This window comes from Lissotriton helveticus, chromosome 10 (genome assembly GCF_964261635.1).
Source record: "Lissotriton helveticus chromosome 10, aLisHel1.1, whole genome shotgun sequence".
In the NCBI taxonomy this organism is placed as follows: domain Eukaryota; kingdom Metazoa; phylum Chordata; class Amphibia; order Caudata; family Salamandridae; genus Lissotriton; species Lissotriton helveticus.
Genome location: NC_136071.1, coordinates 178,519,912 through 178,547,876, shown reverse-complemented (window position 1 = coordinate 178,547,876; position 27,965 = coordinate 178,519,912). Strand labels below are relative to the sequence as shown.

Here is a 27,965-nt window from a genome sequence, read left to right as displayed (position 1 = left end):
TCATTTCAGAGAGCAATATAGGTGAGACAAAGAAAATGTAAGGAGAGATTTGACATAGAAATGGGGTAGAAAGGTGAGGTAACGAGTTGTGCGATGAAAAGGCGGCTAAGTTGGAGGTAGATGTGAGGTAATGCAAGATGAGGTTGAGTAAGTTGAAGTAGATGTATGAGCGATACTGGGAGGTGTGATGGGAACAAATCAGTGAGGTACGGAGAGGTTCAAAAGTAGAGAGCGTTAAAGTAGAAGAAGTAGAGATGTAGAGCTAGGCACAGTGTGGTAGAGAAATTTAAGTTTGTGAAATAGACAACAGTGTAGGGAGAGGTCTATTTAGGGAGAGGTGAGGGAGAGCGAGAAGAGGTTTGTATTTAGAGGTATCAAATGGGTAGAGAGAGAGCAGTTAAGAGGAGGGGTAAGGTTAAAGATGAGTTGAAGTAAGGAGAAAGGCAATTGACAAAATATTTTTTTATGTATCTGCCACATCTGCCTGAAAGTAGGAGGGTTAAAATTCTACAGGCCAGATGTACAAACATGGCGCCTATTAAGCAGGCGTGCCTGTCTGTCAAATGAAATTGTTTTTAATCTATGCACTGTCATTACTGTCTGACCTTGCCATTACTTTACTTGGGTGTGGGGGGGAGGGTGCTGGGAAAATGGATTGAGCAGTTCCCCACTTCCCTCATTTCTTCAAACATCTCTGCTGTGATCCAGTGCTATACTTTCCAATTGGTAACAATTTGCTGCATTAGATGAAGAGCAGAAATTAGCCGTAGCCAAGCTACATGAAGCAGAGAATGGGCGACGCCACTGCAGACCAATGTGCACATGTGGCGGCAGCACTGTGGTAGCCGATAGTAACATTTGAGAAATATGTCCATGTGCTCTAAGACCCTCTCCAGATTACTGATCCCTCTGAGCTGGTCTCTGATAGAACCCAGTAGTTGTTTTCACAAAACCGAATCATCCATTCAATACCTTGCTTCTAATACTAAGTACGAGACTACTTTTTCAGGCTCATGTAAGGTATATTAGCTGCAAAGGGGAAGTTAGCCAAAATCTGCGACAAATGGGACTTGTAAGACATTTTTCAGGACAACTCACCATTACCTCTAGTTACAATAAAGATCACACAATGGAGTCATGAGCTGCCTCATGAAAAATCTCCCGTAGATGTGGCATGCCCAGTTCCCCATTTTGTTAAAGAACACAAATGTTTCCACCGTAGAGGAAGCAAATAAAGATTTAAATTGGTCTGTCAGTCCCTCTTCATCTGGTCAGTGTGAATAGTCAAAATTAAGTGCATCTGCAAGGATAAGAGCAGGTGGGCGACTTAGTACACTTTGGATGAGTGCTGTACAAGTTCTGGTGAAGAACTTTTAGAAGATTAGCTGTTGTATTCAAAACTACTACTACTGGTCACCGCAACCAACCACCGTTCGGCTGCCCGAAAAATCAAGGCTGGAAAACCGCAGACGGCCAAACTTTAATACTTCGTGGACTGTTGGTGCTGTTGAAGGACCTTGATGAAATAATGAGAGGCTAAAGCGACCCGTCTCAGTGAAGTGTGCCTGAACTATCAGTTGTCTGGGCGCTTCCTTATACGAGATGTGTTAAATGAAAATGCATCTATAGAGCCTGGCAGTGTCTGTAGCATCTCACTTGGGGGTTAATAATTTCACTCCAAGTCTGCAGCCAGACTTGTTCTTTGCTTGCAAGAAAGGCAACTGGAAAGCCTGCAATGGTGTGCTGACAATCCATGAATATACTCTTGAAAGGGGGGGGTGTTAGAACATCTTACTGCTTCTTCTGTGGTGCACAGCATAATTGATGATGTACAAAGCTCATCTCAGCCGTTCCCCTCCTAAAAAAAACACATCACAAGCCAGCATCATAATCGAGGAGTAAACAAACCTCAACAAAAGAAAGAATGTGTGGTATTCTCTACTAGTACAGAAGGGGCACACGCTGTGAGAAGTTCAGGCATAGAGAGATTACTCTTCAAGATATCTTTCCTAAACTAACTATAGTGGAAAAAATATGGGCCCTAAATTGACAACTTCAGCAGTTTAACAATCGATCTTGTTTTCGCTGCAGACAGAAGGAAGACAGTTGAGTAGTTATGGTTTGTTTGGCTTGTATGAAGGACATTTTAATGGCTTTTAAGGATAAGTAATCCTCGTAGACCACATTTAAGGGATACAGTGAGGAAATAATATAGCGGGGGGGACTACAGCATAAGATGTTGACACATGAGAAAGTGAGTTTAAATATGGGTACTGTAGATGCCTCATAATGTGAAAAACCAACGTTTTCTTTGTTTACAGTCATTCTAGTTTTCCTGTTTCATCCTCTTTGCAGATTCTCTTTCACTCTCTGCTTATTTAATTTTTAACTACTTTTTAATGATTTATTTTTAATGATCAATGTTTCTGCATTAAATAACTTTGTTTTTGAGGAGCTTTAATTTTTCCTGGACTAAGTTTTTTTTATGTGGCAAAAGAAGTAAGAAGAATTGTAGAAGGCAACATGAACCACTGTAAAGCACCTTGAGTAATTCTACAATATAGCTTTATTTCAATTGTTTTTACTGATATTTAAATAGAACTTTCTTCATTGTACTTTTGAAAACACTTTATAAATAAAAAACAATGAATATTCTACTTGCGATCAATACTGCTTCTTTCATGGCTGATTCACTGGAATGGGTTTCTGCATCAGAGAGTTCATGTCAACTGAAGTAAAAAAACATGTTTGATAGCGAAAAGGTGCTGAGCTCATGCTAGGTTTGTGTCCAAGCCCTCAAAAGGTTTCCTCACTTTAAATTTGGGTGAAAGTCTGTTCTCCTGTTGAAACATGTGACGGCATATATTGCTGTATATAACTAACTTTGTAGTTTCTTCACCCAAATTCTCTTTTGTTTTTTCAGTACCCCAACTCATGTTTCTAACCACATACTCTAGGCAGCTCCCACAAAAAGTTGGAGAGGACTCTACAATTTTTTTGCATTGGCATTTTAAAACAATAATACAAACATTACAAACAAGCCAGTTGCTGATCGATATATAGTTGTCTATACATCCACATATCATGTCAATTACAAATGTTATTCCATGCGTGTACGTTCCTCTGCTTAGTACATGAAAGGATTGAGATTCATCATACTTCAAAAAGCATCTGCTAAACCCCAAATGACGGTTTTAAAAATCCACACCATCCCCCTCCAGGCTGTGCATAGAAAGTTAATCTCTGCTGCATAGAAACAGTGAGCGGTTTATAACAATCCGCCGCCCCCGTTTCCCGCCCACCCCAGGCTGCTTGTGCTGGTTTAAAAAGCTATAGACACCACCGGCGTATCTCCGTCAGCCTCCTGATGCTCCCGGGCCCAGGTCACAAAAGGTTCCCTTATATCCCTGGGCCTGGACGCTGAAGGCATCAATTCCCAAAAGGTGGTCAATTGTGAATGCCCAAATGTGACCTCTCGAATCCAATCTTTTTTAAAAGGAGCCCCCTTTCACCCCCAGTGCATGGCTACTTGACGTTTAGCAAATAGGAGTAATAACGCGTGGAGTTTTCGGACATTAACTGGCGTATCCTTCACATAACCCAACAAGCTCTGCAAGGGGTTGGGATCGTCAAGGGCACCTATTATCTGATGGATCGTAGTGAATATGTTGCACGAAAATAATGTCGGCCGTGGACAGCTCCATGCCATATGTTAAAAAAAAAAAAAAAAGTAGCAGGAGTGAAACCACATCTCTAACAGCTGTCATCCCCTTTCAGTCCCATGCGATGTAAACTGGAAGGTGTCCTATAAAATCTATTCAGGAACTTAGTGTATTAAGGTAAGTTTATAGTTAGGAGACAGAGCCGTGCGTTGGCTACAACAGTAAGCCCATTGTTCCTCCGTGAATGGAATTGGTAGTTCTTCATTCCATCCCTGGAATGTCCGTGGCTGTGTCAGGGGGGCCGAGTTTTGCATGTGATTGCAGATCTGTGTAATTAGTCTGTGTGGCGAGTCCGATTTGAGCATGTTCTCCAATAAAAGCAGGGTTGGTGGGGAGTTCGGTAAAGTGTCATGTAAAGACCTACATGCAGCCCGAAGTTTGTAATATACGAAAAGTTCGGAAAAAGGCACATTCTGCCCTTCCACTGAGACCGGTGGGGGCCGAAATATCTCCTCTGGATAGAGGTCTGCAAAAGTACGAGACTCATTTTTTGTGCTAATGTCTTGCTGATACCCCCGCCCATGTTGGGCAACATAGGGTTGTGCACCAGAGGTATGGACTGGGCATATAGAATAGGAATGCTGGCTCTTTACCGTAACTCATTCCACGCCCACCGCAGGGTTTCAACTGTGTCTATGCTGTCTCTGGGTCACTTGTAGGTCTGATATAATGCGAGCAGGGTGACCGGTCCTGCAGCATCCTTCTCCACAACCGCTTGAGGTTGAAAAGAAGTCTGGTGTACCCAGTGGTGTAGAAACTGAGCCTGAGCGCTCCATGCATACAAATGCATGTCCGGGGCTCCCAGATCGCCCTGGCGCAGGGGACGTGTCAATAGGTCCCAAAAGACACATGCTTGTCCGCCCGCCCAGACCAACGAGACCAGTAGGATCTAAGAGATTTTAAAAAGGCTTGCGTGAGGGGTATAGGAATGTTTACGAATAAATAGACATTTCGGCAGTACCACCATCTTGACCAATGCTATTTTCCCGGCAAGGGAGAGCGGGAGCATAGCCCACGCTCCCTTCTAGCCATGTTCTTGCGTGCCCATAGTTCATGTCCCACATGTCTTGCATATTTTTACTGAGCCATATGCCCAGCTACATCACAGGTTCGTCTGCCTATTTAAGAGTAAACTCGGTAGGAGCTGGGGTAGTGGCGTCTGTTAAAGGAAAGATAACTGATTTGGCCCAATTACTGGAGATACCAGAGGCCCCCCCAAATTTAATGAATTCCCAAAGTAGTGGAGCAAGGTCTGTCGCCAAGTCAGTTATGTACAATGTGATGTCATCAGCATATAGTGAGATTAGAAGGCTCCTCGTGCTAAACCCAATCCCCCTGGCGGTGTGGTGTTGCCTAATTTGTGCAGCTAACGACTACATCGCTATTGCGAAGAGCAGAGGGGACAGTGGGCATCCATGCCTTGTTCCTCGGAGATTCAAACGGTAGCAACAGCAGACCATTCACTCGGATCTGTGCCTATGGCCGTGTGTAGAGCAGACAAATTGGACTAATAAACAACGGACTGAACCCCATGCGACTCAGAACTGCAAATAGATACGGCCATTCAAGCGCGTCAAATGCTTTTGTAGCACCCTGGAAGTCTGCAGCGGCTTGCAAATCGGGGTGTAAATAGTGCTGTACTGCTAAGAGGGCCCTGAGGTTTTGGGAGGTAGACCTACCGGGGATAAATCCTGATTGATCTGGGCGAGCAATCAATGGAAGGTGGGGTTTAAACTATTTCCGACCAGCTTCGCCAATATGTTCACTTCCACATTTATTAAAGACTACGGTCTCTAGGAGTCCAATTCATTCTCAGCTTCCAGGGTTTCAACAAGGTAATTATAATTGCCTTGCGCATTGACCGTAGTAAAATGGCAGAGGCCTGAGCCTCTTCATATAATGCTGTTCAGTGCGGCGCAAACTCTTCTACATAAGCCTTATAGAATGCAGTGGTTAAACTGTCCGACCCGGGCGCCTTATCCAGTGGTAAGCTCTTGATGACCCGGTTGACATCATCCACCGTGAAGGGGATGTCCACATATTCCCTATGCCCCAACTCAACCAGAGTAGTTCTAGTGAATCAAGAAAGGGTAACAGGCCCTCTGGACTAGAGTCCTGGGTAGTAGTGTATAGTTCAGAGTAGAAACTGGAAAACTCGTCTAAAATATTTTTTGGGCCTCTTATGAAAGACTGTTGTGTACCTTTCAGCTCAGTTATGTAACCAGCGGACCGTGGGGCACAAAGCATTGCCAGTAGAGTCCTCCCCGACCTGTCCCCCTCCCTGTATCTTTTGACCTGAGCGTGTTTCCCTAAAAATATTACTTTGTGCTGTGCCCCACCTCAAATTCCAGCAGATTCTCTTTCAAAAGGGCCCGCATCATGGGGTCAATAGAGGAATAAAACTGTTTCCAGCTCCTTGTTCTGGTTTTCTAAAGTTGCAAGCGACCCCGTATAGCCTTCAATACTCCAGCCTGCCGGGCTATCCAATTACCCCTGATTACAGTCTTAAAAGCCTCGCATAAAGAGGCCTCTGTGTCAACCGATCCAGCGTTAAGGGTAAAATAGTCCGTGATATCCCCTCTGATTTCTTCCTTAAAAGCATTGTCTAAAAGGGCATCTGGCGGCAACCGCCAAGTAAACATACGTGAAATTGAGTTGGGAAGCATCAATCGCAAAAGACAAGGTGCATGGTCCGACAGGGATCTAGCAAGATGTGAGACCTCACTGGTCCACGTAGCCACATCACGGGACACCAACCAGAAGTCTAATCGTGACCACGCTCTATGGTGTTCAGATATACACGTCCCCTCCTTGGCCAGTGGGTGACTGCGTCTCCAAGTATCAACCAGGTTGCCGTCTAAAATGGCATTCAATGCTGTGCTAGCTGAGGAGTGGAATTTTCGAGAAAGCCCTATCCGATCCAAATCGTCTTTTAGTATTTCTTTAAAGTCTCCTCCCAGATAATGGTGTCACAATTTGCCGCTCTCACTTTGGCCCATATATCTTGAAAAAAGCCAGGAGAATCAACATTAGGGCCATATACTGCAACTTTCACAACCGGTATCCTGCCTAGAGTACCCAGTATTATGATGCATCTACCCTCTGAGTCAACTTGTAATTCACTTTCCTTCCAGTCCAGACCACGGCTGACCAACAGGGCCACCCCCTAGAGTAGTTTGAGTAAATGGATGAGTACCCTGAGCCCCATCTACTGTGCTTCAGCCTGGGAGAGGGTGTAAAATGTAGGTGCGTTTCCTGCAACATGCATATATCTATGTGCTGTCTTAGCAAATATGAGTGGACAAGCCTGGATTTCCTGCCATCATTCAGCCCTCGGATGTTCCATGTTAAAAAATCTAAACTGGTCATATGGTGGTGAACAGAATATAGTGTAAAATTACAGTAGGAACGAAACGCATTACCATGGTCGGTGGTACCCAGTTGCAGTTGGCTAAACTGTATAGCAATGTTCTGACTAAAAACATAACATCAACCCCTCCCCCCAACCCACCTCCCACTCCAGCCCCCCAATCAGGTTGTAGAAAACCCGTCCCAAACATCCTAAAGTAGAAAACAGCAATAGGAGCTCTCCCATAGGGGAGAACGACCACCAGCGTACACCCCTGCAGTCACAGGTGGCCAAGAGAAATGCAGAGAGCCGTGCCTGTCTCACAAGAAGTTTAAATGATACCAACACACCGTAACAAGCAGTTCGGGAGCATAGCCGAGCCGTGAATCCCAAAACAGTAAGAAACTTGAAGGCCCCAGCCCAACTCGGGGCACTGCGTAACCGGCCATGCCTGGCTCGTAAGCATTTTAAGTGACACCAAACCCCTGTATCAGATAGAACTGGAACACAAATCAGTTTTTAAAAAAACTAAAAAAACAACACTATAAAAGCCTCACGGGCCCCAACCCATCGAAGTACATAGCAACTCCGGCAAGTGACGTATCTGAACTGGAACCTCTCAGTCATTGTCACTCCACCTGGCCTTGGTGGAGTCCGCAGAATGGGGGCCTTGTTTGGACTTCTTCCCACCAATGTGTTTAGCAAATTTTAAGGCGGACTTTGCATCCGTGAAGAAATGTGCAGTTCCATCGTGAGTGACTTTGAGCTTAGCGGGGTATAGTAGCGAATAGGGAATATGTGCCTACACAGCGGGCGTGAAGTCTGGGTAGAATGAAAATATTTCCTTTGTGTGTGATAATCCCCTTCTCTCGGGCCAGGCTCCGGATATGATCAAGGTCCTGGTAGTTTAAGATCCTGGCCAGGATGGGTCTGGATGGAGCTCCGACCGGGGGTTTGGGACCCAAGGCACGGTGAGCTTGCTCCACCGCGAATACCGCGGATAGGTTGGGATCAAAGAGCTCTCGAAGCAAATCTGCTATGTAGGTCTCCATCTTGGCGATGGCCGGCGTCTCCGGTAGGCTGTATTTCGCAGATTATTGTGGCGGGACCAAGCCTCTAGATCCTCGTTCTTGGCACCAATGATGCCCAACACTTTGTCCTTTGTCCATATGTAGTAGCTGTTCCATGGTCTCAACTTAGAACTCTTGGAAGTCTGAGGCCCGGTTTTCAAGTACATCGAGACGGGTTTCGTGCGATCCCACCTGAGTTTTAACAGCGTCCAGTTGGGTAGTCAGTGTATCCAGCTTGGTTTTAATGTTCCGAATGCTAAATCTCATCTCCAACATTAAGGTGCGCAGATTCTCTCCCTTGGTCTTCCGTCTGTGACTCTGGCGGCCTCTCCGTGCTGATCTCTGGATCGGACTCCATGAGTCTCGTGGTTCTCCTATGGTCGAAGGTCCGCTTCGGCTGCTTTGCGTCCTGTTTGCAAGTGTCTTCTGCAAAGCCCTCAGGCGGGACGCAGCGCAGGCAGTCCACGCGGACCAGGTCAGCCTCTAATCTGTTGCGCCAATGACACGTCTTCCTTCACACCATAAACATGAAGGGAACCAACAGTCAACAGAGGCTACACAGGGCCGTTTATGGGATAAGCTCCGGCCTAGCTGCCAGGCCCCCGCCAGCCCAATGCATCCGCCCCGAATCGAAAGCCTCTAGATCCTATGCTGTACCAGGTTTGGACACCAGATAGTAAGGGCCCCTGCGAGCAGAGCGCACCCGCTGGGCCCCACAAAATAAAGTGCATCACCGTGTATTGGCCCACCTCCGTGCCCTGCACTCCTGCGCTTGCCCTATGGTGCATGTTGACGATTCCCAGGACCTGAAAGTGTCAAGACAAAGCTGCTGGTCACTTCGGGCACAGAGAGCAGTCCCTCTCACATGTCTGTAGCGCTCGCTATAGCTGGGCTCTGGTCTCGCGCCCAGCTCCGATCCACCCAGCCAGGCGACCTGCTTTTGGTACACCCAACAATTTCCCTGCTCGTGCCTCGAGCGGCCTGGGGTCCCAGCGCTGCCTCTCCAACCCTCGACTACGGCTCGGGAAGCCAGCTGGACACCCACATAGACTCTGGGTCTGCACTGCTCCCATCCGCACCTTTATCTGTTCCTTCGAAATTGCGCCTCCCTGTTGACGCCAAGGCAGCGTAGCCCAATGCTATTTAGCTAGCCGGCACCTCTGCTTCTTTACTCTGGTGCCCTTCACCGACTCCCGATTATGGAGTTGGCCAAATGCCTCGCGCGCGGCCATCCCCACATGGAGCGCCACGGGCTCAATTACTCGTGCTGCCGGCCCACACACCAGCGACTCCGATGTGCGCAGCTGGGCTCCCCTCCACCGGGGCTCACCACTCGTACCCAGATCTGATCGCAGGGGCACACGTTGGCTCACTTGATTCTCTGCTTTCCGGGCTAGTCTTGGGAATGTGTTTAGCACTGCAACAGCTCTCCAGGCACGCAGTTTTATGTAGGATTGATTCTCTGCCGACGGAGCTTGCGGCCATTTCGCACCTCCGCAGGCCACGCCCCTCCTTGCTTGTCCATTCTTACTACGTTTGCAATCAGAGAGTGTGTGTGTGTGTGTGTGTGTGCTACTTAGCAAGTAATACATTTGCAGTACTGCTCCATAGCTGTAGTTCTTTTCTGTGACTCAGTCCCTCACCTCTTCATTTTCAACTGACAGGTTTGTAATGGGTGAAATCGACTCTCTTATAAAAGTATATGTTCGTCACATTCATCTTCTATATATGAAGGTATTAATGATTGACTTTGTTCTTACATTAAATGCATTGCGGCCATAGTTTTGTGCAAATTCGATCAAATTGAAAAAGTCAAACAATACATGTCTAGATGTAACATGACGCTTCGGAGCCCAAATCATAATTTTGTCCTTGACATAGCAAGACATCTTGCACCAGCTTGTGGGCAAGGTGTTGGGAGTTGGGATGTCCTAATGATATTTAAAGGGTGATGTAACTAGAAAAATTAACACCAGTACCATTCATCATCGGGTTACCTTTGATCTGTAGGCAAACCAAAGCATCCTTATGAAGTTCCACTAGTAACTAAAGTCATTGGCGGCCATCACCTACCACCCCATACTCCATTCTCTTACTAAAGTAAGTGGATAGTTCCATAAACATTGTAAATAGTCTAGCTTTCAGGCACTGCAATTTTGTATCCCATGCCTTGCTAATGCCATGCAATTGATAGTAGTCAATTGCTCTTTATCTAAGCCAGTTATTCGTTTTGACTTCTTAAGCTTTTAGAGCCTTCAAGATGTACCTTGTTAGAGCTTTCCTGTTGCGTGTGGGAAAGTTGTAAGCCAAGCACTTATTGGGCGATATCCTTTTCAATATTCTTATAAATCATGTCAAATATCCTCCCACTAGTGCTCCAAATACCATCTGACTAGTAGAAGCAGAGATTGGTTACAAATGTAAAAATCCTTCAGCAAAACTATTTGATTTGCAATAAGAGCTCTGTGCTTTTGAGGTGTTTGCTGACACATTATTTGTCTTCAAGAAGGGCATCATATTGGCAAGTGTTTCTCCCTCTGCTGTTAGCGTGACTTGATCAAATAATCTCTCTAAGATGTCCCACTGTTTATTGTAGACCCTATCCTCCACACATAAGATACCAGAGTATGTATGCCATTTGGCTTCTCAAACTGAGTCTCCTTTGACTCTGATTTTTCTACCAAGTGAGCCCATATCACACCATTACAATTTTTCATATCTCAAAAGTATGCAGCTTTGCGAGTCTGAAACGTATTTATATTTTGTAATGTTTGAATTTGAGCCGGTGCTTGACTTTTCTGGCTCAAACTTCACATAAATTTGTATTTTGCCATCTTGAAGCTGTAACAATATCCCTTTCATACAAGATATCCCATCCGTTTTCCTCCACATTTCATCCGAGCATAAGCGATTGTCCTAGCTGTATAATCTAAGTTTACTAACATTCCTTCGTACTACTCACTATCTCAAGCTTGACTGTAATCAACACAAATCATCATCTCCTACGTAAAAGAGGTCTTCTGTCTGACATACTTTAGCATGCCTTTACAAAAAAAGATCTGTTGTGAATCAAGAATATGGCTTGGGATACATGCAGGGATAATTCTTGTGGTAGAGATCGCTTTCCAATTCTCCCTCTCTTAAAGAGAGATCTTCAGTATAACCAAAACCTAGTCATAACCATCTGAGAACTCTGAAAGCTAAAGGTAGGCCCTCCTGACATCACTTTCTTTCCTGTTCACTGTCTGTAAAATTAGTATTTAACCTAATTCACCCACCATCCTATCCTTATCTTTTGTCCAAATACGCCAGTATATTTGAGCTACCAGCATGACCAATACATTTTGTGTTAACTTTATTCTGTTACAGATTATGTAGATTTTATCGGGGAGAACAAAATTATTCAGCTCTTCTAGTACAGTACTATTTACTGGTGATACATAAATATGAATCAACAATATTTCCTTTGCAAGAGGCACCACCAACCGTTTAACATAGTCCTAGTCAAATTTAGCATTTCTATTGATTATCTTTGTAAGTGTAAGATCTCTTTAGTTGTCTTAAGTCTGCAATACCCTTGTTAGACAATCCTTGTTCAACATTAATTACAGACCAATTGAATGCATTGAAACTGTGAGTGCAAACTTCATCTGTGATCCAGGTTTCTTGGATTTCTTTACCTTTTGGCTCATACAATTTCTAATCTATCTTCAGCAAAAAATTACACCCCGCCCCAATTCCGTGGCCTCCAGTTATGTATTGCAAGTGGCGCATGGAATAATCTCTAGACAACCCCTGAAGCCACCAGAGCCTTCAGGACCATCAAGAGACACACCCCAAATGCTGCAGTTGCAAGATCCTTAAGTCAGGATGTACTACATTCCCTCAATATAATGCCTTTGGACCTATTTTGCTTGTTCTTGATTGTTGTTGTTTAAGTAACAAATCTTTAACTGATAATGGCCGACTCTCTGGCCTAACAGCTACATTCTCTGTTAGCAGAAAAATCTAATGCCCCCCCCCCCAACCCAAAAAAGTGACTTGATCTAGCTATCTATATGATACAAAAAGCTAGCAGAGTTCTACGTCCTGTCAGTATCCAGAGTGCCTGCTTAGTCATGTTTTCTAACATAATGCTGTACTCCATGCAATGGCTTCTTATATTAAATGACCCAGTTATTGCATATTGTGAATACACATCACAGATACAGTCCTATAGAAATATCATTGTTAGTCTGGAGACTCTCACCCATTGGTATTGGTTTTCTTGTAGTTCATTACCAGTACCTACAATAATCATCATTGAGTCTGTTTCATGAAATGGCTCCAATCAATTTGGGGGCCGAGGGTGTGACCTTCTACGATTGCTAGCTATCTCTTGAATTTGATGAGGCAGAAACTATTTTTTGATATTCTACGCTGCACTGGTGTGAAATACACCTAGTTCATACTCGTCTGACTTTCTTGTGACATTAGCTCCAATCTCTTAGCTGATGTTGCTGATAATTAAAAGCTGTATTCTGGGTGTGTCAGTTCATCTTGGGTCAATGAGGTGTTCCACGCTCAAAATTGAAACTAGCATTTGCAATGCAAAGGGTCTCGCATTTATGAGCGTTTGAGCTATTGGCATTTTAAATGACCATGCCTTTTATTTATGTGTTGTTTTTAAAATAGATACAAGGCATTGTCGTTTACAATGTTAATACTTAAACTCTCATACATGCGAGACCTATTGCATTGCAAATGTGTTTGTGCTATACGAATAAAAAAAAAAATTTTTTAGAGAGCGTGCAGGACAAAACTAATTGAGAAAATAGTGCTTGGAGGCTGTAATCAAAGCCTACTGAGTAACAACACACAACGGGGGGGGGGTCGCCATGGGAGGTTAGAAAATGAGAGAAGGTGGTACTAAGGAGGGACTACTAAGTCTATTGACCAATGAACACTTACAGTTGACAATGACACAAGCCAGTGCAAAGTATAGTCTGAGCTTCAAGTTCCTACCTGAATACAGCATGCCTCGCAGAGCAGCACATGCGCTGCCCAGGCTCGACCTAAAAGAAGCACAAGTGTTCACCCATTCTCCCTCCAACTCTGACGTCGACACCATATTTTAATGTTAAATTGCTGGATTGTAAATGTTTCCCCAGTTACATATTTATGCTTCAATATTTGGGAAGCTTGTGATAAACGGAAGTATGAAAATATTTTACACTTTCAGTTCCCGTTGTGGATATTCTGTCATGCCTGGTAGAGAGTGGAAGGAAGGAATGTTAATTATTCTTGTGTGGTAAATGAACCTTTGATGGATGTGAGACCCTAAATTATCTTTGGAAGAAGATTGTAGAATTTATTGGATAAATCTTTAAAGAATAGAGAAAGAAATATCCACTCTGGAAGAGCACTATCATCAGACAGAATAGAAAAGTATTCAAAATAGGTTTAAACGTTCTGTTTTTTTCAAGCCATGATTTCAAGAAACTGGGAACAGTATTTACATGTATAACATTCCATGTTTGTTCTGGTCAAGCATTATGTCCCGTGCACATAGTGTGATTGTAACGCCAAAGGCTGCACAAGCCATAAAGGTATCCGGAGTTCCATGGTGGAGCATTTAAGCCTATCGTGATATATAAGTCCCATTGAGAGGGTGTCTCAAGTGGCAGAATGTAGTTTAATTTTTCACCCTGAAGTGTTTTATAACTGGGGAAAAAATGAAAACCTAAGTAAAACGTTTTTTTGTGTGTGGATGTGTTAATTTAAAATGTAATTCGTCTTGAGTTTATACGTGTACAGCACATGCACCTATCGCTGGACCATAACACCAGACAGTGTTTATTTTATACTTAGTTGCTGAGAGCAACTTGACAAGATGTGTACGCAGAAGTTGAAAAGATGACCGTATACAGAAAACCATGATGTTAGTGGGAGTACAACAGTACAAAATCGTACGTATTAACTCAATTTGCAGAGAATACATTAACTCTACAGTTCCAGAGGCAGATCACTATGCTACTGGTGCACTCTGTGCCTATCCAGGTGCAATTATTGGGGGTGATTATGGCTTAAGAGGATGTTCTTTAGGATCTTGTTGAATGTACCGCAGGGCTCCATCAAACTAAATTACAGTGGGATGGCAGTAATTATTTGGGAGTAATGAAGGTGGGGAAAAGAATGAGAGTGGAGTTTGGGATAAAATGTCTGTCCTACGATTATAAGGGGTGTGCAGTAACTTGCTTAGACAATATCTGACCAGACAGAGACATTTGTATTGTGTCTTATTGTGTGCTTATTGTACAGTGTGTTATTGTGTACTACCAGCTTGTCTGATGCTGAAAGGAGGAGCTGGAAGTGACAGTAAAGAAAGTTACTAGAGCACATCTATTGAAGTTTTTCTTTAAACATGAATGTATTACATTTTAATATTTAAATCCAAAGTTGTGTAACAAAAATTTCTATTGGCCACAGCAGTTGATTTATCAACTTATGCATATTAGTTTAATTATTAGGGTGGTTTGGTCTGTTTGTGGGAACATTTGTCCCAGTGAATAGCGAGACATTTTGTTTTCAAGCCATCAGTGTCAGGGGGAATTTCTTTTGTTGATTGTTTCAGTGTACTCTCCCCTGTTCCCCTGCCTACAGTATATCAGGGGGCCTCTTAAGCTTATTTGATTAAGAATAAGACGGCAGTACAGTTGTAAGGCAACAGCCGACCACCTAATGCATAACTTTACCCATTCTTAGGCAGTTCGAGATTTCAGACCAATGACAATTCACGATAACAAATTTCAACCTTCAGATATCTCGCTTATCATGTACTCTCCTGTCGCAAATTAGAAGTGTCAATCAATTGACCCTGTATTTTTAAAGTTGAGTACTTTTACATGGGTGTGAATATTCCAGGATGCCCATTAGTGGAGAAGTGTGGCTCACTGGTTAGAGGCGGCAGACACTGATGCAGAGGTCTGGCCTGGGACCAGGGTTCAATTCCCGACGCGGCAGGGATCGGGCTCAATGTCCGCGGACTCGACAAGTCTCGCATTGGTGCCTACTCTAATCATGGGTCCCACTCTGCAACTCTGGGCAATAGCTTGCTTAATCTCCACAACGGCCCCGGTGGCGCTGGGATGCCTGGTTCCACCTTGGGGGTACCCAGTAGGGGGCATCTCACAGGGAAAACCAGGAAGGGTTCCACAGCGGTATACAGCGCCAGGATGCCCTGAGTAGGGCGGCAGTGCGCTTTACAAGTAATCACACATTTACATTTACAAGAGGCAGTTTCAAAGTACAAGTGTCCTTCTGATTTGAGTATTGCTAGTATCTTGATTTATTGAAATGAAAGTGGTGATTGGATCTTGTGATTGGCAAGAAGGTGAAAAATGGTGACTGATAACATGATCCATGTCCAAATGCTTGTTGGTCATTGATCTGAATACCAAGTATATTGCATCGAACATATTGCGTATTGTGTTGCATACTGGGTGTTGGGTTGTATTACAGAATAACTAGCACATGCTGTATCTAACATACGCTTTAGAGATTCTAAACAAAGTTAGCTTTGAAATTCAACCTTGAATTTAAACTTTTGTGTTTGGTCTGAGAGCATGATCCTAGACTAGTTTTCAATTAACGTTCTTGCTTTCGTTTTCAGGATTTTTTGAAACGGCATTCATTAATTTTCTGTTGTTGCTAACCGATAAACGCATACATGCATGAATGCGGTTGAAAATGGCTGAAGCTGGTGGAAATGAGGAGGTGATACAGTTGAATAATTTCAATGGTCACAGAGGGAATGGTGAGTACATTCACCCTTTCTTTTATCCTATAGGCTCATTTAGGAGGTGCAGCTTCTACCAAAGTGCATAGCAGTCGTCACAGAAATACAAAATGTAATACTCAAAAGAGGGATTGATATTGTAATGCAAAATATCTGGTTGAAGCTAGCCGTAAGGCATTAAACTAAACCAGTTTTTGTTTTTGTTTTTTGGTCGGTCTGGTGAGAATAGAACTTGCTTCAAACAAAAAGCTACATGCTTTATTCACTAACCTTACAACTGGGGGGCACTGCGGATATTTTATTGTATTGGAATTGCATTTGTATAGCTTGTAATTGCATTTGTATAGCGCTTACTAGATCTAATACAGTACTAACTGGTTCTAGTTTGCAGTAAGGTGTGGGCTACTGGAATTATGTGATGCTGTAGCAATTCCTGTGTAATTATGGATGTGCTGCATGATCCAATATCTAATTTGCAGATTTCAAGAAAAACATTTTGTTTCTAGCTCAAATAAATAAATGGACACTAAAATGTTGCATTTGGTATTTACAACTGCTTCTGACTTTGTGGAAGCTAACTGGTCACTTCCTACCGGTTTGCTTTATTCCGGCATTAAAGAAGTGAGAATTTTCCTTAGTGTTAATATTCATATTTTATAGGTGCTCTCTTAGTTCTTAAGAATCTTTGGGCCAGATGTAGGAAGGCCATTACCGGTCGGTAACGGCCGAAATCGGCCGTTACCGGTAACAGCCTTTTCAGATGTAGGTGGTATATTTACCGATTCGGTAAATAACGAATCGGTATTTACCGATTTTCGGTATTTACCGAATCATCATTTACCGATTCGGTATTTACCGAATCGGTAAATGAGATGTAGGAAGCACTTTAATGAGTGCTTTTGTGCTTTAAGGATTCGTTATTCACCACCAACTATTAGTTGGTGGTAAATATGGAATTCCTCTGTAAATGCAAATCTGTGCATTTACACCTGTGCCATGTGACAGACATGCATGCCCTTAGGGCATGTATGTATGCCACATGTGCACACCAGCACTATTCAGGGGTGCAACAGGGTGTCAAAGTGCCACCCTGCCACCCATGACTCTTTCCCTATTTTACCGAATCGGTATTTACCGATTCGGTAATTGACATTAATTCCCATGGGCCTCCAGGCCCATAGGAATGAATGGCAATTACCGAATCTGTAAATACCGAATCTTAACGATTTGTAATTTTTTACCAACTTTTTATCTACATTGCATTTACCGATTCGAAAATACCGAATCGGTAAAATTCGGTATTTTCGAATCGCTAGATTACAATTACCTACATCTAGCCCTTAATTCTTTGCGTCTCTTAAACTTAAACCAATGCATTTTTAGCACACACACTGCCTTTGGAACGAAGTGCCTTGCAGCGTGTCTAAAAAGTCAGCTGTTTACTGAGATTTATTTTTTAACTCCTGAAATGGCAGAGTGAGAGTGTGTGTGAGAGAATGAGTTACAGAAGCCGGGTGTTTATGAAAAAGGAAAGTAGTTGAATTTGAAGAATTGTCTGAAGATCGAGATCACTGCTCCACAGATCTCTTGTTGGAGCATGATGATGGATTTTGTCTTTGAAGTACTTTGTTGGCAGGTTGGTCAAGCACCTAACATGATACCTTAAATTTGAGCAGTATTCTCTCCCACAGCCAGTGAAATTACCTGGTATGTGTAATGTGCTCCTAATCGAGAGACCATTAATGAGACACACTTAATCATTCAGTGACATTTGCTGGCTAAAAATTGTATATGTTGTGATTTCTTTTGTATAACCAGTTAGAATATTCAAACCATTAGTTGGTGGTGGTGCCTACAACTTTGAATGTCTATCCCAGAGAGAACTGTGGAGGATGGATCTCAGTTTCTGGATGACGTGGAAGAAGCAGATGATTACCATGCTCACCTGAGTTTTAAGTGATGGATCAGCAGTAAAAAGATAGGTTTTTAAAAACTTTTATAGTTGCAGCTAGTTTATGACCAAACATGTCTGGAATAGAGAGATCAAATATGATTCTCTAGTTGCATCCAACGATATTGAGCTTTAACATCCAGATTGAGATGAATGAAGGCTGTTATTGGGCCACCCACTCCTCAATCCTAGTGAGAACCAATTGAAGGGTTTAAAGGGTGCACAAGACAGTAGAGTACCTATGTACACATGTGTGTCAGTGGTGTATTATTGAATGCAAAGAGGCTTTTTGGCAAAGGTGCCAAATGGTTTGGCATGGTAAATGTTAAAAAAAATAATTGGTGATAGTAGAGATCCTTAAGAGACCTCGCATGTTGAAGCCATTTCCTTAGAGGTGTACTGATCTATGAAAGTTTTGTGGAACCAGTCGGAGGGCTAAACAATTGTAAGGTGAAATGATCTACTGATAGCACATGCAAAGCCTGTTTAACAAGATACCATGATCCCGATACTGAATGTCTCAGAAAAGTTTAGCATACCCATCAAGCAGCCCCTCTTTGTTCATCATCCTAAAAGTGTTGTCCCAAAAGACTACAAGGGTGGTTGCAGTGAGATGGCTGTGGCTAAACGCAGATTTTTCAGAAAAAGTTGCTGATGTGACAGCACATTTTTTCAAACACTTTTTCCAGAACAAGTAATTTAGTGATAGAACAAAGTGCAAGGGTCATCAATTGATGGATGGCTTGACAGTGGTAATTAACTCAAGGATGGAGTGGTTTAGTGAGAAAATAGCTTGAGATCCTAACACTGTTTGTCAAGTTTTATACAGATGCATGGGGATGGTCTAATCATGGGCAGACTAGACTGCACATACTGTACTAACTGTGCCAATTCCTTAATTGCCTGGCAGGAATAGTATGTTAGATGGGTTCTACCTTTCTCAAAATCGACAGGCCAAAGATCCTTGTTGTGGGGCTTACCTCCCTAGACTGGTCTACTGACTGATGACCTGACTTCGGCTCTCCACCAGTCCATGTGGCCTCTGGGCTTTCTGTTTTGGGAATGTCTGTCCCTTTCTCAAATTAGGAAGATCACTTCCTCCGGCTTTCTTCAACTTTGTCTGCTCTGCAAGATAATTCCTTCTGGTTACAATATCCAGTTGTTCCGGTGACTGTTCTGTCTCATATTCATTTTTTAAATTCTCTCTCTTACTACTGTCCTACTTTCTGGTGCACCTCACCTGTATTCAGAATGTATCAGCTAGTCTTATTTTTCAACTCTGATGTCTGGCTCACATTTCTGCAATTTGCTCTTCTCTTCATTGGCTTTGTAGTCCAATCACATAATATTTAATTCCTTATCCATTATGCACCACGTCATGCAGCAACATGGCTCTGTATGTCCCCACCAGATATGTACTCTTTACTCCCTTACACGCTGCCTCCATCAAAGTTCTACTTTCTAGAATGGATGTTCTTTTTTCTACTTTGCTGCTAAGATTTGGAATCACTCCCACCTTATTCCGGATCCCTTGAGTACAAGCTCCCTTTTAAGGTCTCGCGCCTAGTTTTGCAGTGCGCTGCACTGCTCACGCTAGTGTAGAGGAAACAGGAGTGAAAACCTATCAACCTTGTTGGGATTGGGGTAAGAAGATATATACAAATAACAATATCCCAACTGGTATTATTCATAGACGATTAGATAGGATATCTATACAGTATTATCCAAAAGGAAACAAGGAGACTCAATTAAGTTATCATATGTGTTCAAGACATCATTTATATCGGCGTATCAAAACGATTTGAATGTAGGACAAACGCAATCACAGTTAGTAACAGCACTGCAATTAGTCAATAACAGGTAACAGCCCAAAGTTGTACTGGGTGCACGAGTGCAAAGGTGGGTGGCACTACGGCGACGCAAGTGACAGTGAATAACCGCGTGGACGGCGCAAGGTGAAATGTGAAGAATTATATACAGTGCATGAAAACAGCATAATATTCAAACAATTCAATTCTTCAAATGTTCTGTTTTCTGACAGCCACTGGATAAGGGGCGCCTAAATTATCGCTGGGAAGTCGACGGCGTTTCGATCCCTGGTAATTGGGATCATCAGGATTGTGGGGCTGGACGCAGTGCGTCTGGCAGCTGGATTAAACCCACGTTACAAAGAACGGTGGGGTATGTCGGGGGCAATCAGGTACTGGGGAATAGTAGATTCCCAAAATGCATCCTGAATTCCCTCGATGTCAAGCGTGTGAATGAAAGTAGAGTGTTTCTTGGGCACGCCGATGTGAATCTTAGCGTGATGGCGGAGGGGGCGGTGAATTGATCTTCCGCGGGAGACTAGACTGGCGAATGAAGCGCTGTACTGACATTGCTATGGCAGCGCTAGACATTTAGTAAGGGAAAAACAGGGTTTTAGCACGGACCTAGGAATCGCACATGCTCGTGCGTGTGCTTTTCCTTTTTTGCTACCCGATTGGCCTGTGCGTTCGCCTCTTTGTATAAAAGAATGCACGCGATTGGCCAAAGGTGGGCGCATTGCTCTGCCCATGGCCTATTGGTGTCTTTTACGTGCTTGGTGCGCGTAATAGACACCAATAGGCCATTTGGTTTCAATTATTGTGCCCAGACACGGACGCGATAATTGAAAGCACATGGCTCGCAGTGGCGCGCACATACACCCCTCTTGGGCTTCTTTGCTTTTCAAGCGGAAGTGAAAGCAAACGCTTTCTCTGCCGCTTGTCTCTCATTGTATGTACCTTGTCTCACCACTCTATTCTGTCTCTCTCTGTGCTCTTACTCCGATGGTGTTCTCTGTTGTGCTTTCTCTGCCAGCCTGTGCCGTGTGTCCGTATTTTCTCTCTCTCAGAAGTTTTTGGTCTCTTCCCCAGTTCCCTTGTTTACTTTCTCTTACTGTTCTATACATTTCCCCAATCTGTACATTCCATAAAACTCCTTACCTTTTCGAGGGCATGTGCTCTTTTTTGCCTTCTCCGCTCACTCTTTCATAACTTACTGCCCTCCAATCAGTTGCTTTCTTCTGTTGCACGGAGCATGAAGTTCGCTTTTGTGTCGCTTCATGCATTTTAGGCCTACCTTCCCGATCCCACAGTTACGTGCGAGTGCAGGAACCAAGGACTGATGTCAAAGGTGCACTGTTTGCCGAGCACGAGGCAAGCCGCGAGGTTGGAGGCCTGGGAGGAAGCAAACATTCTCCTGCACTATCCGCCAGGAAGCAAGAGTGATGCATGAACTGATAAAAGAATGAGTTCTTGGATCACTGTCAGTAAAGCTGTCGTTTGATTGGCTAGTGGTGAGTGCACAGGAGTGTATAATGCAGTGGAACTTTCTAGGAAGAGTTACTTCAAAGCCGGACTCTGGAGAGAGCAGAGTGGCTCTTACAATCAATGCCCTCAGCTCGGTCTCTACAGTGCCATGTGCAGTATGCGTGAGGCAGGAACCAGATGACATCTCCAACGACACCTGGGGGTCCTAATAATAGAGGGTCCTCAGCCTAACAGGAAGGACAAGACTCAAGACCAAAAGATTCGATTGCCAGAGGAGGCCTCGCCAGGCCATCTCCAACTTCGCGCAGGACAGGCCTCCTCCGTTCACTATCACGGTCTCCTGCATTCCGAGGCAGTCTGTGTCCTTTGCCTGGAGGCGCTTCGAGGCAGACATGTCCTGAAGCATGTGAAGTGAACGTTTTACCCTCACAGGCTCATAATATACATGAACTGCCACTAAGTTCCTTAAGGTTGTGCAGTGCTGTAAAATGCACGCCTCACAGCTCCTGCTGGAGTTATGCAATGACACTACTGCAGCCCACAGGTTTGTTTTTTGATCAAGAGCTGGGTTGGGGAGGCCACAGCTGGCCACCGTCCAAAGTGGTCCTTCTTTAATGTCATGATCTTAATTGTTCATGATGCCAAATGGGTTAGAAGCCACTTGTTTACTTTTACATGTACCCGCTCCCTTAGCATGTAAGGCGATTTTTCTGTGATGTCAACATGTGTGCATGGGCGTATGGTGGAACGTCGAGTGATGTAATCATGGTGATCATTTGGGAAAGGACTCTCACACAAAGGAGAACATAAAAAGAAAGCCAGACACAATCTTATCTGTATAACCTGTGTGCGTAATTTCTGAAAACTAAATTAAAATCCCACAGGAGGGCACACTCGTGATACGCCACCAAGTGCCCGGCCACTCGGTGCTTTACACAGGAGCATCTCGCAGACTTTTCGAAGAGACCAACATTATAATTGCGGCACTGCTGCCACATAGCGGAATAAACAGGTTTTTCTAGCTCCCATTGTCATGAAGAGTTTTTATGTTTCTTTGAGGTTTCTTTTGTAAAACCGATTTATAATATACCTATTTATCAGCCCCATTGTTGTTGATGTCGGTTTTGTTTGTTATGCTGTTAGTATTTTGTAATTTCCACTGCTTAGTATGGGGCAGTGACTCCTTATTCAACACAGCAATTCATTTTAAACACCTTATTCATCAAACTCCTCCTTCAGGTATTAGGCACCCCATAGTGATCTTTTCTGCTATGCATTGCCATTTACAACACTAGCAGAAATGTTTCTGTCAGTTTTCACACCTCCTTCCTTCTCCAACTCTTCTTTAATAAACTACAATAAGGTGTGAATGGTAAATCAGACGGCATAATGTAATGTGTAGCAATGGTATAGCTCTCAATCCCTAGTGGCACAGCACCCAAAATTCAACAACACACCACATAATTGAATTCCACTACACATCACATTATGCATGGGTAAAACACATTGCCATTTACAATGGCAATAGCTCTAACTCAAGCAAATGCGAGACCTATTGCATTTCCAATGCTTTTTTAATTTTGCTAATGCTTTGTTTATTTTATAGATGCAGCATAAGTGTATATGTTGTATTTCCCCATAATGCGCAAATTATGACTTTTAATAGCAAAGTGATCTGTTTGTCATTCGGTCCCATAAGTGTGTCAACCATTTGTGCTGCATTATATGCAGAATCCTTATGGTGAGTAACTTTTAGATAACCACTTGGGTCAAGCTTGGACATTTTTCTTTGTGTTTGCCTCAGTTAAGCTGAACTACAGCAAACCTTCGCTAGGACAAACCTCCTTCCTAAGGGTCACACAAGTCTCATGTCTATGGGTGCAGAAGATCACATCGCTGAAAGGCCGCTTCCGCTGTGTCTCACATGGTCATGTGTTGGCCTGGTGTTTTGAGTGCAAGAGCTCTCAGTTGGCCGACTATTGCAGATCAAGCCTCTTTCGCAGCACCCTGCCTAGCTAGCTGCTTGTAACATAATGCTCTCAAGTTTAGCGTGCATATAATATTCAGGTAGTGCTTCCATATGTGCTCTTCCGATTTTGTCTCCTGCAGTAGTGTAATTGCATATATGTCAAATTATCACTCCACTGCAAACAATAAATATAATTTTAAAAAAACAGTGTCATCTACTTTGCCAGAAGCTCCAACTTGTAATAATGCGAGACCTATTGCATTGCAAATGCTTGTTGATAATGGCTTTAAACCTTACTGTTTTCATTCCTCTTAGGTTTCGATTCTCTCAATATCTACCAACGCACCAGATACCCTTGAGGATGAGCGTACGCTTTGCAAATATCTAGATTGGGCCTCCAACCTATTTTGTAGTGAGAGCTACTTCTGATCGGTGCAAATCCTTGCCAGCTACAGAAGGCGCCCCCACGCCCAGCTTTATGGACTTTAAGGCAAAAGTCCATAGAGCCAGATACTATGGTCTGAAAAAAATACGTTGACTAGTTGCGCTAAGACAGGACTGCCATGTGTGTCGGTGATTGTGTGGCCTTTGGGGATGTATGAACATGTGTGCATATGAATGAAATGTATGTGTATGAGTAACTAAAAGCCTGAATCATATGTACTTGTGGAACAGGACATAACATCTCAATATGTGGTACCATCTCAATATGTGGTACCATTACATGTATAACACAAACCTAGAACCATATTTTTTAAATGGAGAGAAATTTAAAGTTCAGAAAAATGTTCAGCGAAATGTTAAAAAAATTAAACATTGTCCTGCACTTCAAAGTTCTTCCATTTAAAAAAAAAAAAAAAAAAAAAGACAATTACTGCATTTTTCAGTTCTACATGTGGCACAGGGTCTGCTGCCCATTAGAAGCAAGAGGCCTGCTGTTTGTAAATGCGACACATTGAAATCACTAAGGTAACTTTTCATTTAAATTTTATCCCAATTAAAAGCTTTAAGAAACATCCTTTTGTTACCATCCAATATTGAGTTGACCATGGCTTTTATTTAAGAGTTATATACTTCAATTCTTCACATCAACCCCCAGACAGCCCCAGCCTGGGTCTCATATCCGACCGAGCACTGATCATTATCAGGCCCTGCTATCTGCAGACTGATTATAATAATGTGGGATAAACACACTCTTCCCTTAAGTTTTTAAAAGAAAATATCACCCTGTGCTTAGTTAAAAATGAACACAAATCTGTGAGCTACTCTTAAGGTATCTGAGAGATACTGGTAGCGAGTGATCGACTGGTTGGAGGCACCTGATCTAGAACAAAGCGGAATGCTAGTTTGCTATGGCTTTCGTAATTTGCTGAATTCTTCTTTCATTGATGAGAGTGATTTGAGGTGGGTGCAAACCTGTTGTGTGGCTCTACAATGAATACAATACAAGCAGGATTTAAGGCACATTAAGTGAACTTAGAGTTTTGAATTGTTTTAGGCTTTTCTGTAATTGTGCTCCAGAAATATTGGTCCTTAACTTATGCCCTTCGTTGCTTTTCATTTTTCTCCACCCATCGGTTAGCCTGTTTCATCTCTTTTAGTTTAAAGAATACCATGGAGCCAAGTGGGTGTGAGTTGGTAACCTTGAACATAAAAACCCAGCGTAGAAAAAAGCCTCTTTGTGGATGAGTAAGGAGTTTCATAATGCAGCAAGTCATTGGATATGGTAATTAGAGAGAGTTGGTTGTAACCTTTTCAGACACACTAGATTAGAAATTGATTTAGCAGTGGCAGGATTGGAAGCTGTCATATGGAAGAAAATAAAGTGAGATGACAACACTATTAACCCTTTCACTGCCAGGCCTTTTTTTTCCAGTTTTTTTGGGGTAGTTCGCTCTTAGACCCCATAGCCTTTTGTCCACATAAGGTATCCACACCAAATTTTCTTCCTTTTTTCCAACATCCTGAGGATTCTAAAGGTACCCAGGGTTTGTAGATTTCCTTGGAGGGGACTAAGAAATTAGCAAAACTACAGCTAAACTGTACGTTTTTGGGGGAAAAGGTGCTGCAGATGAAAGTGTCTGTTTTTCCTCCCTGCAGATGTTATCAACAAAGGGTTTGCAGTGCTAAAATCCACATCTTTCCAGCTTTCAGGAACCAGCAGACATTTGTCAACCAATATTTCCGACCGTTTTGGCATTTCACTGGGACATGGCCTGTTTGTCCTATTTTTTGTGCTTTTAGTCTCCTTCCAGTAAGTGGTAGAAATGGCTGTGAAACCAAAAATGGATCCCTGAAAGCGGTCCATTTCTGAAAAGTAGACACACTTCTGAATTCCTTAATTGCCTGGCAGGAATAGTATGTTAGATGGGTTCTACCTTTCTCAAAATCGACAGGCCAAAGATCCTTGTTGTGGGGCTTACCTCCCTAGACTGGTCTACTGACTGATGACCTGACTTCGGCTCTCCACCAGTCCATGTGGCCTCTGGGCTTTCTGTTTTGGGAATGTCTGTCCCTTTCTCAAATTAGGAAGATCACTTCCTCCGGCTTTCTTCAACTTTGTCTGCTCTGCAAGATAATTCCTTCTGGTTACAATATCCAGTTGTTCCGGTGACTGTTCTGTCTCATATTCATTTTTTAAATTCTCTCTCTTACTACTGTCCTACTTTCTGGTGCACCTCACCTGTATTCAGAATGTATCAGCTAGTCTTATTTTTCAACTCTGATGTCTGGCTCACATTTCTGCAATTTGCTCTTCTCTTCATTGGCTTTGTAGTCCAATCACATAATATTTAATTCCTTATCCATTATGCACCACGTCATGCAGCAACATGGCTCTGTATGTCCCCACCAGATATGTACTCTTTACTCCCTTACACGCTGCCTCCGACCCTCCTTGCAGTGTCTTCTCCTTCCATCAAAGTTCTACTTTCTAGAATGGATGTTCTTTTTTCTACTTTGCTGCTAAGATTTGGAATCACTCCCACCTTATTCCGGATCCCTTGAGTACAAGCTCCCTTTTAAGGTCTCGCGCCTAGTGTTGCAGTGCGCTGCACTGCTCACGCTAGTGTAGAGGAAACAGGAGTGAAAACCTATCAACCTTGTTGGGATTGGGGTAAGAAGATATATACAAATAACAATATCCCAACTGGTATTATTCATAGACGATTAGATAGGATATCTATACAGTATTATCCAAAAGGAAACAAGGAGACTCAATTAAGTTATCATGTGTTCAAGACATCATTTATATCGGCATATCAAAACGATTTGAATGTAGGACAAACGCAATCACAGTTAGTAACAGCACTGCAATTAGTCAATAACCGGTAACAGCCCAAAGTTGTACTGGGTGCACGAGTGCAAAGGTGGGTGGCACTACGGCGACGCAAGTGACAGTGAAAAACCGCGTGGACGGCGCAAGGTGAAATGTGAAGAATTATATACAGTGCATGAAAACAGCATAATATTCAAACAATTCAATTCTTCAAATTTTCTGTTTTCTGACAGCCACTGGATAAGGGGCGCCTAAATTATCGCTGGGAAGTCGACGGCGTTTCGATCCCTGGTAATTGGGATCATCAGGATTGTGGGGCTGGACGCAGTGCGTCTGGCAGCCGGATTAAACCCACTTTACAAAGAACGGTGGGGTATGTCGGGGGCAATCAGGTACTGGGGGATAGTAGATTCCCAAAATGCATCCTGAATTCCCTCGATGTCAAGCGTGTGAATGAAAGTAGAGTGGTTCTTGGGCACGCCGATGTGAATCTTAGCGTGATGGCGGAGGGGGCGGTGAATCGATCTTCCGCGGGAGACTAGACTGGCGAATGAAGCGCTGTACTGACATTGCTATGGCAGCGCGAGACATTTAGTAAGGGAAAGACAGGGTTTTAGCACGGACCTAGGAATCGCACATGCTCGTGCGTGTGCTTTTCCTTTTGTGCTACCCGATTGGCCTGTGCGTTCGCCTTTTTGTATAAAAGAATGCACGCGATTGGCCAAAGGTGGGCGCATTGCTCTGCCCATGGCCTATTGGTGTCTTTTACGTGCTTGGTGCGCGTAATAGACACCAATAGGCCATGTGGTTTCAATTATTGTGCCCAGACACGGACGCGATAATTGAAAGCACATGGCTCGCAGTGGCGCGCACATACACCCCTCTTGGGCTTCTTTGCTTTTCAAGCGGAAGTGAAAGCAAACGCTTTCTCTGCCGCTTGTCTCTCATTGTATGTACCTTGTCTCACCACTCTATTCTGTCTCTCTCTGTGCTCTTACTCCGATGGTGTTCTCTGTTGTGCTTTCTCTGCCAGCCTGTGCCGTGTGTCCGTATTTTCTCTCTCAGAAGTTTTTGGTCTCTTCCCCAGTTCCCTTGTTTACTTTCTCTTACTGTTCTATACATTTCCCCAATCTGTACATTCCATAAAACTCCTTACCTTTTAGAGGGCATGTGCTCTTTTTTGCCTTCTCCGCTCACTCTTTCATAACTTACTGCCCTCCAATCAGTTGCTTTCTTCTGTTGCACGGAGCATGCAGTTCGCTTTTGTGTCGCTTCATGCATTTTAGGCCTACCTTCCCGATCCCACAGGTACGTGCGAGTGCAGGAACCAAGGACTGATGTCAAAGGTGCACTGTTTGCCGAGCACGAGGCAAGCCGCGAGGTTGGAGGCCTGGGAGGAAGCAAACATTCTCCTGCACTATCCGCCAGGAAGCAAGAGTGATGCATGAACTGATAAAAGAATGAGTTCTTGGATCACTGTCAGTAAAGCTGTCGTTTGATTGGCTAGTGGTGAGTGCACAGGAGTGTATAATGCAGTGGAACTTTCTAGGAAGAGTT

The 27,965-nt window shown here is 43.4% G+C and overlaps 1 protein-coding gene across 4 annotated transcripts in view; it reads left to right on the top strand.

The window, feature by feature from the left end:
- Positions 1 to 27,965, top strand: part of RNF216 (ring finger protein 216) — an 853,926-nt gene that overhangs the window by 22,985 nt on the left and 802,976 nt on the right. For 3 of the 4 annotated variants that reach the window (XM_078665045.1, XM_078665046.1, XM_078665043.1), the window contains exon 2: positions 15,793 to 15,936. In XM_078665045.1, coding sequence (XP_078521171.1) covers positions 15,858 to 15,936 — 79 coding nt within the window. In that variant the 5' untranslated portion in view covers positions 15,793 to 15,857. Of the gene's footprint in view, positions 1 to 13,991; positions 14,090 to 15,792; positions 15,937 to 27,965 lie in introns of all 4 variants that reach the window. The other variant, XM_078665044.1, reaches the window with a different exon arrangement.